The sequence below is a fragment of the Macaca mulatta genome, chromosome 9 (assembly GCF_049350105.2).
Source record: "Macaca mulatta isolate MMU2019108-1 chromosome 9, T2T-MMU8v2.0, whole genome shotgun sequence".
Classification (NCBI taxonomy): domain Eukaryota; kingdom Metazoa; phylum Chordata; class Mammalia; order Primates; family Cercopithecidae; genus Macaca; species Macaca mulatta.
This window is the reverse complement of record NC_133414.1, coordinates 79,504,672-79,522,091: the sequence shown is the minus strand read 5'-3', so window position 1 is coordinate 79,522,091 and position 17,420 is coordinate 79,504,672. Positions and strand designations below refer to the sequence as shown.

The following is a 17,420-nucleotide window of genomic DNA, read 5'->3' as shown; positions in this document are numbered from 1 at the left end:
CATCAACCACTTCTGCTATGCAGCTTGAACCCAGGCGGTACAAGAGGGGATCCTCCGGATTGGAAGATCTCTCTCAAATAGAGGAGTCATTTATACACCATAACATAGTCGGTGGCAGACATTAGTGCCCAGCTGGGCCTCGGGACAAGTGACCCTGGGGTTGGCCAGGAAACCAGAAGCACAAAACCACAAAGTCCCTCGGGGGGCCGTCTCCCCATCCCCAGCATCAGCTGGAGTTTTGTCACTTACAAATCTGCCCGTGAGTGACCTAGAAATATGCTGGGGGTCACCCGCAGAAACCCCCTCTGCTCGCTAATGGGTAAGCAGATGGCACCCCGCAGAGAGTCACATTATCTGCCCTTCCTTAAATACCTCCAGTGGCTGGCAGGCCAGGCTACAGTCTCAACCCCTGCTAGCCATGTAAAAATGCACTCTGTCAGGGTGGGGTAACCAGAAGGGAAATTTTATCTAGCTCTTCTTAAATGTAGCCTACGGTATGGAGTTACGATCTAAAACTGGAAATGTGCTGGCCGCAGTGGCTCATGCCTGGAATCCCAGCACTTCGGGAGGTCAAGATGAATGGATCATCTGAGGTCAGGTGTTCGAGACCAGCCTGGCCAACAAGGTGAAACCCCGTCTCTACTTAAAAAAAAAAAAAAAAAATTAGCCGGGCATGTTGGCACGCGCCTGTAGTCCCAGCTACTCGGGAGGCTAAGGCAAGAGAATCACGTGAACCCGGGAGATGTAGGTTGCAGCGAGCTGAGATCGTGCCACTGCACTCCAGCCTGGATGACAGGGCGAGACTCTGTCTCAAAAATAAATAAAGTGGAAATGTAGGAAGGCCATGAGGCTTAAGGAGTACAGGGATTATGCACCAGTTAGGGGATTGAAAACAGGGCTCCTGTGAAGTCCCTGGTTGTTGCAGAATGTATGGGCTCCCCAACCATGAGATGGCAGAAATTTGGGGTGCAGGGCGTCTCTCCACCTCAGGTCCCTTCTTTGTTCTCAATGTGCAGCTCTCCTTCCTGCGCTCACAGACAGACACTAGCCACCAGAGCCCAGCTCTCTGCCCTCCTCTGAGAGCTCTAAATGACACAGGTCATGACCACAAACACATGCACAGGCATGCACATCCCAGAGGAGCCAGGTGCAGAGGGAGGGCTGGCCGTGGCCTCCCCAGCACCATACAGCCAGCACGCATGAGCCGCTCAGCCAGCACCGCGGCAAGCACACCTTCGAAACCCAAAAAGAATCCTCTAAGGGGGTATTTGTTTAATGCCTCTCTCTCTCCCATTTTTGTTTTATACAAGTTGCATTTCTGGCCACCACATCATTGGCATCTTATTCCAGAAGAACAGCATTCGTTCTAGCACTTGCCAGGTGGGTGCCATGCGCCAAGCAGTCCGTACGCCCACCTGCTGCGGTAGCTCATCTCCCGCCCGGCCTTTCCATCAGGGTGGAGACTGCCTCATGGTTTTCCAGCTTGTAGAGACAAACAGGTCCCGGCTCTTGGTCAGCCGAACCATGAGCCGGCCCACATAAAAGCCACTGATTTGGCCCACGCCGTCATTTCTCCCCATGGACAGGAGGAACGTCAGTGCACCTGCAAGCAGAGACACAGAAACAACCAGAACCTCACTGAACCTCCTGGGGCTGCAACTCCCAGAGTGCTGATCCTTCCCAAGGCCTTTGGACTCAGGGCCAGAAAATGTGAAATCCCTTTAGGAAGGTGAGTGAGGCCCTGATTTTTTTTTTTTTTTTTTGACAGGGTTTCGCTTTTGTTGCCCAGGCCAGAGTGCAATGGTGCAATCTTTGCTCACCGCAACCTCCCCCTCCCTTGTTCTAGCGATTCTCCTGCCTCAGCCTCCCGAGTAGCTGGGATTACAGGCGTGCACCACCACGCCTGGCTAATTTTGTATTTTTAGTAGAGATAGGTGACTGACCTCAGGTGATCTGTCCGCCTCGGCCTCCCAAAGTGCTGGGTTTACAGGTGTAAACCCGCTGCGCCCAGCCTATTTTTAAAGAGCTCTAGGGGGATGTTTCCATCACCAGCTTGGAGAGTTTGTTCTAGTGGCCAGGTATCTGATAGCCGAAAAAAGCTTCCCCACGTTTAACCCCAAACTCTCTTAAAACTGCAAAGCGCACGGGGCCTCTCTTACCTGGCTTGTAGGCCTGGAGAGGCCGCTGCTTCACGGAGTTGACGATGTTGGCCACGGCGATGTTGGCGTGAAGGCCAGCAAGATAGGCCATCTTGGGCGTCCTCACGTCGGCACAGTCACCAATGGCGTAGACGTTGCTGTGGCCCTCCACCTGGAGGTGCTCATTCACTCTCAGAGCACCACTGCTGGCCAGTCTGCTCTCTGCCAGAAGAAATGACACCGAAACCAAGACACTGAGCTGCTGTGTTAAGTGGCCACCATGAGGAGGTGAGGGCGAGCTCTAGACGCTGGTCAGACCACCCTCTGACCAGCCCCTGGAGGTGCCTGCTCTAGAGGCCACCCTCCCACCTAACTTACTCCCCCCTGAAGTCTCCACCTCACAACTCTTCCTGCAGAGGCAAGGTTGCTGATGCCAGGGTGGAAATGGGTCAAAATACCAACAGGCCTCCTTTTAGAAATGTACATAACTCTCTACAAGTTACAGTGATTAGCTGAGTCTTGAATTTACTTTTGAACGTGAGATTTTAAAAATAAATGCAGGCCAGGCGTGGTAGCTCACGCCTGTAATCCCAACTCTTTGGGAGGCTGGGGCGAGCAGATCACTTGAGGCCAGGAGCTCAAGACCAGTCTGGCCAACATGGTGAAACCCATCTCTACCAAAAATAGAAAAATTAGCCGGGCTTAGTGGCATACAGCTGTAATCCCAGATACTGGGGAGGCTGAGGCACGAGAGTCGCTAGAACCCAGGAGGTGGGGGTTGCAGTGAGCCAAGATCACGCCACTGCACTCCAGCCTGGATGACAGAGCAAGAGTCTGTCTCAAAAAAATAAAAATAAAAAACAAAACTGGAACATTAAAAATAAATGCAGAGCTTTAATATATGACAAACTGCTTTTTTAAAGGGACTTTTAAAAACTTGTATTTGAAAATACAACATTAGGACAATTAGGTATTAAATTCTGGGATCTCTGTCCATTATAAGCCCTCAATCCCACCGCTACACACAGCCTGGACTGGCTTCCTTTTCCTAGGATTGGATCATTACTTCCTGCTGGACAAAAGGCAGGAGCTCCTTGTCAGGAAAGGGCATTCGGGAGTAAATGACAGGGACTTGAGGACACAAAGCAACCAGCAGGCCTGGCCACTGAGTTTCCTGCTCAAAAATGAAGGCTTGAACACACATCAGTCCACCTCTGCCACCTCCAGCCAGCTAAATACCCAAATACCGAGCTTTAAGAAACCAGGCCATGTTACCAACCCCACTCCCCAGTCAATCCAAGCTCAAGAGTCCAAATGTTTGGATCTGGGTTTGGGGGCAGCAGCACACCTCAGGAGAGAGGAATGCCTGACCCTGAATTTCCTGAATTTCTTCTGTCACCAGGTAAGGAAGAAAGAAAGAAAACAACCTTTCTCATCTCTTTGACGCCTGTTCCCATCTCTTACCACTAGGGGGCGGCCCTAATTTCAGAAGATTCTGGTCACCTTGGCCACCTGGAACCCAACCATCGTCACAGCTGAGGAGAGCTCAGCAAGGGTGGACCCTCACTGAATTTAAAGTCCGAGCTGTTGGGAAGAAAGGGGGAAGGCAGCAAGGTGTGGACTCCTGGGGGCAAGCACTGCAGGGCATTCAGAGAGTGCTGAAGAGCAAGGAGGCACGGGGGAAGCCTGGCCGGGCACCTGCTCACCAAACGCGTTGCGGTAGGCGGAGTTGTTGATCTTGATGCCGGTGCAGAGAATCACCAGGTTGGTGGCCACCTCTGTGCCTTTGTCCGTCTGCACTTTGATGTACTCTCGATACTCATTGAGAGGCAGCTCCTCCAGATTGCTCACCCGCTCACCTAGAAGGGGGTTCATGACCAGGAGGCTGGTGAAAGGGAGGACCCCATCAAGCCTGGGCCCCAAGCCAAGGCTGATCCTGGGGAGGGCCTGGACCTCTGGGGCCCAACTGGGCAATGGCTGTACCCCGTCTTCCCACCATGCCCCTCCCTCAGTCCACTCTATGGCCCACAAAGCTGATCTGGACATCTGGCCCCAAGGGGTCCAGCTGGAGAAAAGTTCCAAGAAGCCCCTGGAGGACTTCCTGAAGGGAAGCGAGGCTGTTTCCCAAGAAGTTCTCAGAAAAGCGGAAGACCACAGACACGCCTCTCTAAATGCCAGCCACGCCATCCTAACTAGGCAGGACAAGCGCTCCAAGTGCACCACGACAAAGGGGAAAGCCAGAGAAAGAGAAGCCAGCTCACTACACTCACTGCCTAAAGTGACAGTGACCAAAAGGAGGCTGAGGCAGCCACGCGGGCCCTTCACAGGGCAGATGCCTCACCCTCCCAAAAAAAGAAGAGGCTGGAGCCTCGTGCAGTGAAGTGTAGGGGCCACAGCACTGGAAGAGAACCCCTCTGTCCAGCATATGCTGGGTGGGTCTTGTGCCCTGCTCTACAATAAGGCCACACTCCTCACAACTCTCAAAACATAAACCGATAAACCTATTCCCTCGACCACAGAGACATCATATTCAGGGCAAATCCTTCAGATGCACTTAAGAAAAATTCAGCAGACAGGCATCCCACCATCTGCACTGCATCCAAAGCAATAACCAGGACATGGAAATCCCGTAAGTACCAGGCCCTCTTCCCTGCCCAGGGACGGGCACAACTTCCAGCTGGACAAGGCTCAGATGGGCTTTGATGCTCACGACAGCTTCTGAGCGCTTCATGCTCCACCCCAGGACACAGTGGAAAAGAGAGAGCCTGGGGTGGACTATAGCCGCCCTCCTGTTGGAGGCAGTGACCAAGCCTCCAAGCCACATCTCACCAGGCCGGGGCGGGGCGGGGCAGGGAGGGAGGTGAGGGTGCACGTACTCAGCAGCAGCTGCACGCCCTTCCGGAGGAGGATCTCCTTCACTTCCTGCCGGACGGAGGGCAGGAGCTCCTTGTCAGCCAGGGCCACTTGGGAGTGAATGAGAGTGACCTGCGGACAAAACGACCACAGGGCCTGAGAAGGAGCCCCCGAGTCTTCAAACACAAACATTGCACGAATGTCCACCTCCACTCGTACCTCCAGGTTACAGATGAGGAAACTGAAGCCCCAGAGAAGTAATCTGTCCAGTGCCAGAACCAGTTAGTGGTGAGCTGGGCTTAAGCCCACATGTTCTAGACTAGGACTCTTTCAGTACCCACCCAGGCCAGAGGACTACCAATATGGCAACACATCACAACTTACACCTCACCTAGGGCCACCTGGAAAATTATCTTCAAGCATCCTTGGGCACTTATAATTATACAAGCCATGGACATTCCAATAGTCAATCAGGCTGATGTCAACATTAAAGCTGGTTTAAAATTAGCGCTTCCAGGCACGTCTACTTGCTGTCTGGGACAACACAGGGAGGTGTCCCGGGCACCTCATGTTGTAATCATGTTCAAAGCCTGGGCTTTGACATCAAATTGCCTGGGTTGAAATCCCATCTCTGATACTCGCTTGGACACCTCCCAAAGGCTCCCTAACATGGGCACAAACAGCCCCACTCATAGGAATTGTGTAATGATGAGCAAAAATACATATATAAAGCATGTAACTCAGAACATATTAAGTCCTTAATAAAGGGTGACTGCTACTACCCTTATTGTCTACTAACCCTAAACATGTGGATATTTTACTGAGTTACTTGAACTTTTTTACTACTTCAGACTGGTCTGACCCCTGTGAAATAAGAAGAAATGACGGCCGGGCGCCGTGGCTCACGCCTGTAATCCCAGCACTTTGGGAGGCTGAGGTGGGCAGATCATGAGGTCAGGAGATAGAGATCATCCTGGCTAACATGGTGAAACCCCATCTCTACTTAAAAAAAAGAAAAGAAAAATTAGCCAGGCGTGGTGGTGGGCACCTGTAGTCCTAGCTACTGGGGAGGCTGAGGCAGGAGAATGGCATGAACCCAGGAGGCAGAGCTTGCAGTGAGCCAAGATCGCGCCAGTGCACTCCAGTCTGGTTGACAGAGCTAGACTCCGTCTCAAAATAAAAAGAAACAAAGAAGAAAGGTATGTATTGGTCTCTGCCCCCAGTTCCTGATGCAGAGCTCTTAAAACCCTTGTAAACTGGGGTACTAAGAGAGAATCATTTGTTCTAATATTTGGTCCTCGATGCCAGTTCTTGATACAGAGCTCCTGAGATCTTTGTAATGTCCTGAGTGATGGGAGGGTCTGACACAGAGCTCCCAACTCCTTGGATGTTCCTGGGTGATGGGAGCATCTTTTGTTCTAATGCAGCTACTCCTGATGGGCTCCTGGATGATCGCTGGTCACCAGAGACCAAGCCAGCTTAGAAGTCTGGAACTTTCAGCTCCAGGGACGAGAGAGGGGCTGGAGATTGAGGTCATAATCACCCTTGCCTACCTGATGAACCCTCCATAAAAATCCCTAAAGTACAGGGTCCAGAGAGCTTCTAGGTTGGTGAACATGTCCACATGCCAGGAGAGTGGTGTACCCCAACTCCATGGGGACAGAAGCCCCTGTGCTCAGGACCCTTCTAGACTATGCTTTATGTGCCTCTTCATCTAAATGTTCATTTTTATCCTTTAAAACATCCTTCATCATCAATCAGCAACAGCAAGTAAACTGTCTCCCTGGCTTCCTTCAGCTGCTCTAGCAAATTATTTAACCCAAGGAGAGAGTCATGAGAATCTCTGTCTTGTAGCCAAGTGGGACAGAGCGTGGGTAAGTTGGGGACTTGCAACTGATGTCTGAAGTTGGGGCAGGATCGTGGGACTGAGCCCTTGACCTGTGGGGTCTGCGCTAACGCCAGGTAGTGTCAGAATTGAATTGAACTGTAGGACACCCAGCTGTTGTCAGAGAATTGGTCAGTGGGGGAAAAAAACCCACAGATCTCATCCCAGAAGTGTGCAGTGAGTAGAGAGAAAAACAGTTTGGTTTTTCCCTATAGAACCCTCATAAATCAAAATGAATGAATTGTAACTATATCAATCACTCATCATAATTTCCAACAATTTGTCAGAGAACAGCCATATAATTAAAGTATCCTCTATGGATTTTTCTTTTCAAAACCAATCTGCCTTTCCCTGAGGAAAAAAGATCCATTCACAGGCCCCACGTGGCTCTCAGAAGCCCATCTGGCTTCAACTGCCAGCCAGCTCTCGCCTAGAGGACCTGTAATGACGATTATCACTCAGCCCTTGCCAAGCCTGGACAGGGTGCCAGGATTTCCTCTTTCTCACTAGGTTGCCAGGTAGGATCTCTGTCCGTTGAGCATGAGAAAGCAACAGGGCAGGCTGATGTCCCCTCCCTGTTCCCACCCATGGGTAGAAGGCAGTGCTGTACAGTCATTTCCCAGTGTGGGCAGAGCGGGGCTGTGCTGCAGGCTCCCCACCACCATGGGGCTGCTCAGAGCAGGGGCTACCGTATCAGGCAGAGACCAAAGCAACAACTGAAGGTGTCTTTGTCTAAGCTGGTTGTCAGCAAGAGGCAATCAAATATACATTTATATCACAAAGGCCTGAATTCTGAAGGTGACACAGAAGTTCGGCTTTTGCAAGGTATCGCCCCTGGGCTTGATCCTCCAGGTTGGAGCAGAGGGCAGGATCTTTCCTTGAGAGAAGACACACCCTGAGCAGCTCTGTAAGGTCAGGTGCTGCAGGATCCCAGCTCTGCAGGAAAAATCCCCTAGAGAATCGCACCTTGGCAGAAATACACACTCTCAGTTTATGTGAATAGAGCTCCAGACTTCTCTGCCCTGAGCGAATTCCTGATGTTCCTAAGATAATGCAGAGAAAAGCCAACCACTTAGAGTTCCAAGGCAAGGCAGCCCGGCCCACCTCTTTCTCAGGATATTCTGTTTTAATCTCTGCTGCCATCTCCACTCCAGCCGAGCCTCCTCCCACCACCACGATGAACCGTGAGCGCTGGACCTGGAGAAGAGGACACGTGAAACAGGGACATATGAAACACACCTACTCATCCACCCCTGTCTGCTGGTTCAGCCTGTGGTGTGGCTCCCTGGGCCAAAGGAGGGCAGAGAACCCTTTCCACATTTTGGGTCCAAATGTGCTTCCTCCCACCCACCTCGCAGAATTGCTGTGGAAACTGCCTGAGATCGTGGATCTAAGCCTGCTCTACACAACACAGAGCCTTGTGAAAACAGGAGCGGAGGGCACCCATGAAAAGCCCCAGGAGAGGCAAGTAAGAGACATACCAAGGGCAACATGAGCAGGTCTGGGGTGCCCACATCCTGGCTCTAGCAGCAAGTTCAAGGTATCTTCCCAGGAAAGTCTCTTCCTAGTGACTCTCCAACTCTATGGCTACAGCCAGCAGCTCTGAACACCCCCATGGCCTCCCAGCTGCAGGCTTAGGCATCCCCACAGCTGTCCTCCCATCTGCCTGCCCTGCCCCATGCCTTCAGTGCACAGCTCACCTGCCTCACCATGTCCTCATAGGCCTGGATAGCAGCCTGCTGGCTGGAAACCTCATTAAACTTGCCCGGGAAGGGCCCAGTGCTGCCCGTGGCCAGGATAAGATGAGAGAAGGGCAGGGCCTGAGACAGACCAAAACAAAAGATGAGGGTAGGGCAGGGCAGGGCAGGCCTAGGCCTCTGCATCCTACTCCTGGCCTGCCAGCTGGGACAAACCAGGCAGAGGCCTCTCTAGGCACCCGAGGCAGCCCCCATGGGACCGAGTGAAACCACCACACTGGTTAGCCGAAGGGATGGCACTAGAACCTGGGGAAAGACCTAAGGAAGCAGAGTTTACCTCCTGCATGGAGAACTCAGGGGCAACGGGAGCCACCCAGCATGGCAGTGGAAGGGGCAGCCCAGTGGCAGGAGGCAGGGTTGCAGGATCGGACACTGCCCGAGGGAGTTAGCGCAGAACCTCCCGGATGTTTTAGAAGAACCCTCCTCCTGCCTCCGCCAGGAAGAAAAGGAAAGGAAAGAAAGACTGATCAGTGGCAGGATCACACCTGTGAACAGCCACTGCACTGAACAACATAGCAAGACCCCAGCTTAATTTAATTTTTAAATTAAAAATAAATAATAAAATAAATAATAAATAATTTAATTTTTTTTAATTAAAAATAAAAAAAAAATTTTAGGCTGGGTGCGGTGGCTCACGTCTGTAATCCTAGCATTTGGAAGGTCAAGGCAGGCAGATCACCTGAGGTCAGGAGTTTGAGACCAACCTGATCAACATAGCAAAATCCTGTCTCTACTAAAAATACAAAAATTAGCTGGGCATGGTGCCACGCGCCTATAATCCCAACTCCTCAGGCGGCTGGGGCGGGAGGATCGCTTGAGCCCAGGAGGCAGAGACTGCAGTGAGCCAAGACCATGCCATTGCACTCCAGCCTGGGCAACAAGAGCGAAACTCTGTCTCAAAAACAATAAAAAAAATTTTTTTAATTAAAAAAAATTTTAAACAAAGAAAAGGAAATCTTGTTTGGAGCCTAAATATATAAAATTGACAAAAACAGAGCTGCTCCAATGGGAGGGGCTGGAGGGCCTGGACTCCACTCAGCCCCCACTTTCCCCTGAACCTCCGGGATGCCCTCATGGAATCTTTCAGGGTTCTAAAACGCATGGCCAGAGACTGCAGGACTAGGAGACACTCAGTAATCTCTCCAACCAGGAAACTATCTGGCCCCATTAATTCAAGAAGAGCTGGGACACACTAAATCACATACTCATCAAGGAAAGGAATTGTGTTTCCTTTTGTCGATGCCCCCTTAGCTTCAAACACCAAGTGGGGGTGGGCTGGACGTGACACTTATCCTGAGCTGGTGGCAGCTTGTCGATGGAGCTCAAGTCATGGCAGGTGTGTGCCACGCTCCATGATGCACATGTGAGGTGGGGGAACACACAGATGAGTGAAGGGAAATCTCTGCCCCAGTGACATCCCGATCCAGGAGATGTGGGACCATGTGTGTGCCTAACTTTTTGTTCTAGACAGAGCCGAGGGCTGGCCAAGCCTGGAAGTTGTCTGGGACACTGGCTTTTAGAGCACAGGCTCTGGGCTAAAATTGCATGGGTTCAAATCCTGGGTCAGTCTCTTACCAGCTGTGGGATCTTAAGCAAGCCATTTAACCCTTTAGCTTCTCTGTAAAATGAGGTTATACCACCTTCCCCATAGAGGCACAGAAAACATTCATGAGATTTACGTAAAGTCTACAAACAGGGCCTGACATGCAGGAATTACAAAAGAAATATCTGCCACCATATTCTTGTGGTTGCTGTGGTCAAGCCTCTGTTTATGAGGAATCCACTATCTGCCCAGCACCAGGCAGGGCTTGGGGCTCACACACAGCATTCTCTTTTCTTTTTTTCTTTTTGAGATGGAGTCTCACTGTCACCCAGGCTGGAGTGCAGTGGTGCAATCTCAGCTTACTGCAACTTCCGCCTCTCGAATTCAAGCAATTCTCCTGCCTCAGCCTCCTGAGTAGCTGAGATTACATGCGCCCACCACCATGCCCAGCTAATTTTTGTATTTTCAGTAGAGACAGGGTTTTGCCATGTTGGTCAGGCTGGTCTCAAACTCCTGACCTCAGGTGATCCACCCGCCTTGGTCTCCCAAAGGGCTGAGATGACAGGTATGAGCCACTGCCCCCAGCCTAGCTCTCTCTTAACCCTGGAGGATCCCGCCCAGGCCCTGCAGTGGGCCCTTGAGCCTGCTGGCAGCCGGGCTGGCCCTTACTCACCTCACCGCCCTGCAGCAGCACCGTCTGGTTCTTCAGGTCTATCCCCACCACCAGCCCCTGCCGGAAGTTGTCCTTGAAAGTCACCGAGTAAGAAATGAATGTCTTTTTGGCGAACCCTGGGGAAGGGACACAGAAGAGGTCATAGGGCAGAGCTAGGCTGCCCACGGGAAGCCAGAGTGACTCAGAACCTTTCACAAGCTGCACACCAACAGGGGGGCCCTTGACCAAAGGGTCAGGCCATACGTATGCCTGGGGTACCCCTATCTCCTAAAACGCCAGTCTGGGCCTCAGACCCTCAGAAAAGCTCAAGCTTTTACTTCTAGGGTCTCATTATGGTGGCTACTTAAGACCAAAGACCTTGAGTTTCTCCAGAACTTGTCTGATAGTGGAATGCAGGCACTTTGCCCTAAATGGAGAAAACCACCCCCAGCCCTAAAATCAAGCCCCAGAGTGGAGACAAGACCACCCTCACAGAGACAACCCCAGATGGGAGCACGTTACCTGTCTCCACGGAGGCTCGGAGGGCGGCCACATTGTGGTGGAAGGAGTCCTTCATGTCCACCAGCATGAAGGGGATGTTCAGGGCCTGCAGCTGGCTGGCCGCCGCGATCCCGCCAAAGCCCCCACCCACAATCACCACGTGCAGGGCTCCCGATTCCACCGACACCTGGGACCCCATCTCGAACCAGGCACTGCTGGGAAGGAAAAGGAGAGCCCATCAGTGTCAGGGTGGCTGGGAGGGCTGGCAGGGCCCACAGTGAGAGAGGCCTCAATCATGAATTGACCTTTTTAGATGAGGTAAATCTTTGATTAATGAAACTCCAACTTTATAAAATTTGAATTAAATTCAGAAGGAACAAGGGAGTATCCCACTTCCCCCAAATACCGAGTTCCCTTCTCCAGAGGCATCCACTGTTATGTAGCAAGTTTGGATGACTCCTTCCAGAGATAGCTTATGCACCTATAATCACAATTATTTTTTGCACCCATTAAATAAAGTGTTCTGCACGTTTGTTTTTCACTTGATATAGTTCATCGAAGACTTTTGGGAGAGATTGCAGTGGGGCAGGAGGAAAAAAAAGACTTTTGAAGAGGGGAATAATGTTCACTCAACAACATATATGAATTGAACTCCTGCTTTTTGACACGCTCTGTGTTGTGTATCCTGTGGTCAAACAGGCAGATATGGTCCCTGCCCTTATGAGGGCAGACCTTACAAAGTCAAATAACCAGGTGGGCAGTGTCAATGATGTGGGAAGCTGGGAAGAGGTGCAATAACAAGAAACAGTGGGCACACCTGTGGGGAACTGGCAAGCATAGGCCACATCTAAAGGAACAACAAAAAACATTCTTTAAGCACTGCATCAAACAAACACTGCAACCAGATTTGGCCCAGCTCACAGGTCACCAACTTAAGGTCCAGGTTTAAGGACTGTGATCATGGAGTAGGAAGGAGGGGCCACAGCTGTGTGCTACGATGCCTGGCTAATTTTTTAATTACTTGTAGAGATGGGGCTGGGTATAGCAGCTCATGCCTGTAATCCCAGCACTTTGGGAGGTTGAGGCAGGAGGGTCTTTTGAGCCCAGGAGTTCCAGACCAGCCTGGGTAACATAGACAGACTCTGTCTCTACAAAAAAAAAAAAAAAAGCCAGGCGTGGTGATGTGCACCTGTAGTCCCAGCTAACTGGGAGGCTGAAGTGGGAGGGTCACTTGAGCTGGGGAGGTCAAGGCTACAGTGAGCCATAACTGTGCCACTGTACTCCAGCCCGGGTCACAGAGTGAGACCCTATCTTAAAAAAATAAAACAATAAAAATAATAAATATTGGTAGAGATGGGGTCTCCCTTTGTTGCCCAGGCTGGTCTCAAACTCCTGGGCTCAAGTGATCCTCCCACCTCAACCTCCCAAAGTGCTGGGATTACAGGCATGAGCCACCACACCTAATCCCCATTTCTTTTTATGACCTCAAGATGGTATATAAGCTTCTGTACTTCTTTTGGGGGTTGGGTCTTCCTTCTGAAGGCTCCTGTGTATACACATTGAATAAATTTGTATGCCTTCTATCCAACTCAACAGCCTTGGCCCCTACAGCAGCAAAGTTGCCTGGGCTCCCCAAGCCAGCCTGGAAGGCTGGTAAACAGGGTCACCTGGTGCATCCCAGAGTCTGCCCCAGACAGAGGAGGACTCAGGGACTGGCCTGGGGCTGCACCAGAGGCCTTGTCTCCAGCCCAGCAGAACCCCAAAGAAGGATGCTTGCAGTGTGGGCCTCAGGCAGGCAGAGGGCTGCTGGTGTGGGAGGAGCCGCGCAGCCCACTGAGGGGCACTCTTGACTGCAGCTGAGACCCTGAGAGGTCACAGGCAATCAACCGTCCTCCTGGCTGTGCTGAGCCCTAAAGAGAGGCAGAAATAAGCCAGGCTGCTGGGGGGAGATGCTGAGAAAAAGAAACCAAGCTCACACTATACAGAAAGCAGCCAGAGAGGCTCAACAGCTGCTGTGGGCTTCAGGAAGGGGGACTGGAGGGGGTGTCAGCGAAGGAGGATATAGACTCTGAGGTCATCCTTGAAGGATAGACATCAAGCCACTGAACGGCCTCATAAGGAAGTGTGTTCCAGCTCATCTGGGACCCTCAGGCTGCTGGAAGGCTACTGCACTGCCCTGACCGTCTGTGCGGGCCTGGGGCACAACCCCTTCCCTCTCTGGGCCTCAATTTACCCCCTATAATGGGAAGGGACTATAAGTCCCAACCAGTTATAATATTCCGAGATGTCCTCGTACACACTGGTTTCCAAGACATGGTGGTGGTTCCCCAAGACGGTCCCCAAATCATCCCACACTTACGGGGCAGCTTTTGGTTAGAACTCCGGGCACTGTTCCCACTGGTGTTCAAATGTCCACTGCCTAACTTCTCCCCTGGGGAAGGACGGTATAGCGGAGGGAGGGCACTGACACAACGGATTGGAGGGGATTTAAAGTTGTTTCTCAAGGGTCAAATGGTCCCCAAAGCATGGAGGCTTGAACATACCCATTTTACAGATGAATAAGCTGAGCCCTGGCAGTGATTAGGACCCAAGACAAGCCCCCCAGCAGGCAGGGCCACCCTGGCTTCTCTAAGCCCTCAGAAGGGTTGTCTAGAGCTAATCCCAAGCATACCTCAGGCCGAATCTGCCAACTGGGCCAGAAGGGAATGTCTCCCAGGGACCAGGACCAGGAGGGCCCACAGGCTCAGCCAGAGGTAACAGTGAACACCAGGAGCTGCGCAGGGCCTGAGAATGTAGGCAGTGATGAGGCAGGCCGTGGGTGGCGTGTGTTTCACCAGCCCCTGGCAGCGTGGAACCCTCTGTGCCGGGTCCTACCCTCGGGGCTGTCAGCCAGGGATGAGGTCAAGAAAACACCCAGAAAGTCCCACTTCCAAGTTAGCTGGGCATGGCCCCTAAGAGGGGCTATGCAGCTTGCCAGGTATAGGGATAGGGGAGTCTACTGTGTGTCAGGTCACACTGGACCACCCAGGGACACTCAAAAAGGACAGCCTAGAGCCCTGAAAAAGATCGAGATCAGGAGGCCTTCCTAGCAGAGGAAACAACTTGGGCCAGAGGCCCAGTGGCAGGAAGGGAGGAGGGCTGTAGAGTTCACAGTACCTGCGGCAGAAGGTGGGGAGGCTCCGAGGACAGGTGACAGGGGCTGGCACAGACAGACAGCCTGCCATGCCAGGGCAGCTTTCACAACCAGGTGGACAGACAAGCCCGCCCCAGGCCCTTCATGGGGTCTTTTCCCCGGGAGGAAAGTCTAGACCCCAGAGTGGACCTCAGGGGCAATGAATTGATCAAAGGAGCCGAGCCCTTGACCCCCTAGGATCATCAACCTGCTTCCCCAAAAGGGGAAACTCTTGCCTCACCCAAGGAAGGCAAATTGCTTTTCCGGGGTTCCCTGTGAAGGGTCTGGGGCCTGAGGGGACACACAGGCCAGAGCACGGCCAGGGAGGGGAGGCACTTTTCCTCTTCATGCTGCCTGAGGTCTCTCCTGCAATCTGCTCTCTTCTCTCTCCTCTACTGACCCCTGCCACCCTTACTTGTGGAATAGGGAGGCCAGTGACTCTCCAGCAGATTTGACCCTGCCTCTTTGGCAGTCCCTTGCCCAATACTCTTGGACACACTGACTCTCCTTGGCTCTGCCAGTGTCGGTTCTTGCCTGGCCCCAGAGGACAGTGAACTCCCCTCTGCCTGACGATGATCTACTTGGCCAGACACCTAAAGCAAGGGCTTATGCCACAGAGCTGTATTTCCAGCCACACACCCTGTAGGTGATGAAAATGCATGTATGGAATTAGTGGATGTCCAGTTACATGTTCTAACATAGCAGTAGTGCTGTGCAAACCTCCACCTGTGTGACACTCCATCAATCAATGGAAACTGCCACCAATGAGAGACTACAGGATAATATAAACCCATACAATGCAGTACTGTGTAGCCAGTCATTTTTAAAGGGTAAGTGATGTTTTGTTTTGTTTTGTTTTGTTTTTGAGATGGAGTCTCACTCTATCGCCCAGGCTGGAGTGCAGTGGATTTCGGCTCACTGACTGCAACGTCTGCCTCCTGAGTTCAAGCAGCTCTCCTGCCTCAGCCTCCCAAGTAGCTGGAATTACAGGCATGTGCTACCATACCCAGCCAATTGTTTTTTGTATTTTTAGTAGAGTCAGGGTTTTGCCATGTGGGCCAGGCTGGTCTCGAACTCCTGACCTCAAGTGATCGGCCTGCTTCGGCCTTCCAAAGTGCTGGGGATTACAGGTGCGAGCCACCGTGCCCAGCCTGTGAATGATGTTTTTATACAAAAAGTCTGTCCATGAAAAAGTCAGGCAAGGGCTGGGTGTGGTGGCTCCTGCCTATAATCCTAGCACTTTGGGAGGCAAAGGCAGGAGGACTGCTTGAGCCCAGGAGTTTGAGGATGCAGTAAGTAACTTTACCTTTGCTCCCTCCCACAACACACATACACAAAGACACACATACACAATCTGATTGACATAAAACATAATGTTTTCAAGGTTCATCCGAGTTGTAGCATGTATCAGTGCTTCATGCCACTGCACTCCAGCCTAGAAAACAATGTGAGACCCTGTCTCAAAAAAAAGAGAGAGAAAAAGTCAGGCAATATTTATTTATTTATTTACTTGTTTTTAATTTTCTTAGGGACAGGGTCTTGCTCTATCATCCAGGCCAGAATGCAGTGGCACGATCATAACTCATTATAACCTCGAACTCCTGAGCTGGCTAATTTTTTATTTATTTATTTATTTTTGTAGAGATAAGGGTCTCGCTAGTTGCCTAGGCTGATCTTGAACTCCTGGCCCCTCAAGGGATCCTCCTGCCTTAGCCTCCCAGAGTACTGGAATTACAGGTGTGAGTCACTGTCATTTTGAGTTGTGGAAAAGATTCAATGAGATCATTTATGTAAAGTGTTTTAGCACGGTGCCTGGCACACAGTAGCAATGAATACACAGCAGCCATTTATTCTATATATTTTATAATGCAGATTAGTTTGTCCGGTCCCAAAAAGGCAACAGAAGCGTGTACAACCTAATCCCATTTTTGTCCAACAAGACACATCCACCTCAATATGTATACACATATACATGTAACGATTACAGCAGTTAGCATTTGTTGCACTTTTACCCATATCTTCACATTTAATATGTGAGTTTTTTCTCTTTGTTTTGGAAAAAAGTTCAACAACTTGCCCAAGTTCAATTCTGAACACATCAAACCTGCTCTCTGAACCAAAATGCTAATAGTGGTCATAGATGATGTTTTTATTTTCTTCCTTAAGCTTTTGTATTGTTTGAATTTTTTTCAAACAAGCATATGTCATTTTTGCAGAAATAATAAGTTTTTAATAACAAGACAGACCTCTCACCATCTAATTTTTTTAATCAAAATAGAATTCACATATACAATTTACCACCTAAGATGAAAGCTCACAGTGAGCTATGATTGCACCACTGCACTCCAGCCTAGACGAGACCCCATCTTTAAAAAAAAAAAAAAAATGAGATGTAGGCTTGCTCACACCTGTAATCCCAACACTTTGGGAAGCCAAGGCAGGCAGAGTGCTTGAGCTCCGGAGTTCAAGACCAGCCTGGGCAACATGGTGAAACCCCATCTCTACAAAAAATACAAAAAATTAGCCAGGCATGGTGGCACATGCCTGTGGTCCCTGCTACTCAGGAGGCTGAGGTGGGAGGATCGCTTGAGCCTAGGACGTTGAGGTTGCAATGAGCCATGATCATGCCACTGCACTCCAGCCTGGGTGCCAGAGCAAGATTCTGTCTCAAAAAAAAAAAAAATTTAATTTAAATTTTAAAAAAAGAGACATAAGTTCAATGGGTTTTAGTGTATTCACCAGGTTGTGCAACCATCGCAACTATCTAATTCCAGAACACTTCCATCACCCCCAAAATAAATCCTGTACCCCACCTACCCAAGCCCTGGGTAGCTACTGTTCTTTCTGTCTCTACAGATTTGTCTATTCTAGACAATTCATGTAGATGGAATTATATACTACATGGCTTTTCATTTGTGA

General features: G+C 50.7%; 1 protein-coding gene across 20 annotated transcripts in view; it reads right to left on the bottom strand.

Moving 5' to 3' along the window:
• Window positions 1-17,420, bottom strand: part of AIFM2 (apoptosis inducing factor mitochondria associated 2) — a 34,411-nt gene that overhangs the window by 14,363 nt on the left and 2,628 nt on the right. For 4 of the 20 annotated variants that reach the window (XM_077946663.1, XM_077946660.1, XM_077946664.1 and 1 more), the window contains exons 2-9: window positions 11,351-11,541; window positions 10,850-10,965; window positions 8,577-8,696; window positions 7,981-8,073; window positions 5,015-5,123; window positions 3,845-3,997; window positions 2,160-2,360; window positions 1,416-1,603 (exon numbers count right to left, since the gene is read on the bottom strand). In XM_077946663.1, the coding sequence (XP_077802789.1) occupies window positions 1,452-1,603; window positions 2,160-2,360; window positions 3,845-3,997; window positions 5,015-5,123; window positions 7,981-8,073; window positions 8,577-8,696; window positions 10,850-10,965; window positions 11,351-11,528 (1,122 nt within the window). In that variant the 5' untranslated portion in view covers window positions 11,529-11,541 and the 3' untranslated portion in view covers window positions 1,416-1,451. Of the gene's footprint in view, window positions 1-1,257; window positions 1,604-2,159; window positions 2,361-3,844; window positions 3,998-5,014; window positions 5,124-7,980; window positions 8,074-8,576; window positions 8,697-10,849; window positions 10,966-11,350; window positions 11,545-17,420 lie in introns of those variants that run through there. The other 16 variants (XM_077946661.1, XM_077946657.1, XM_077946662.1 and 13 more) reach the window with 7 other exon arrangements.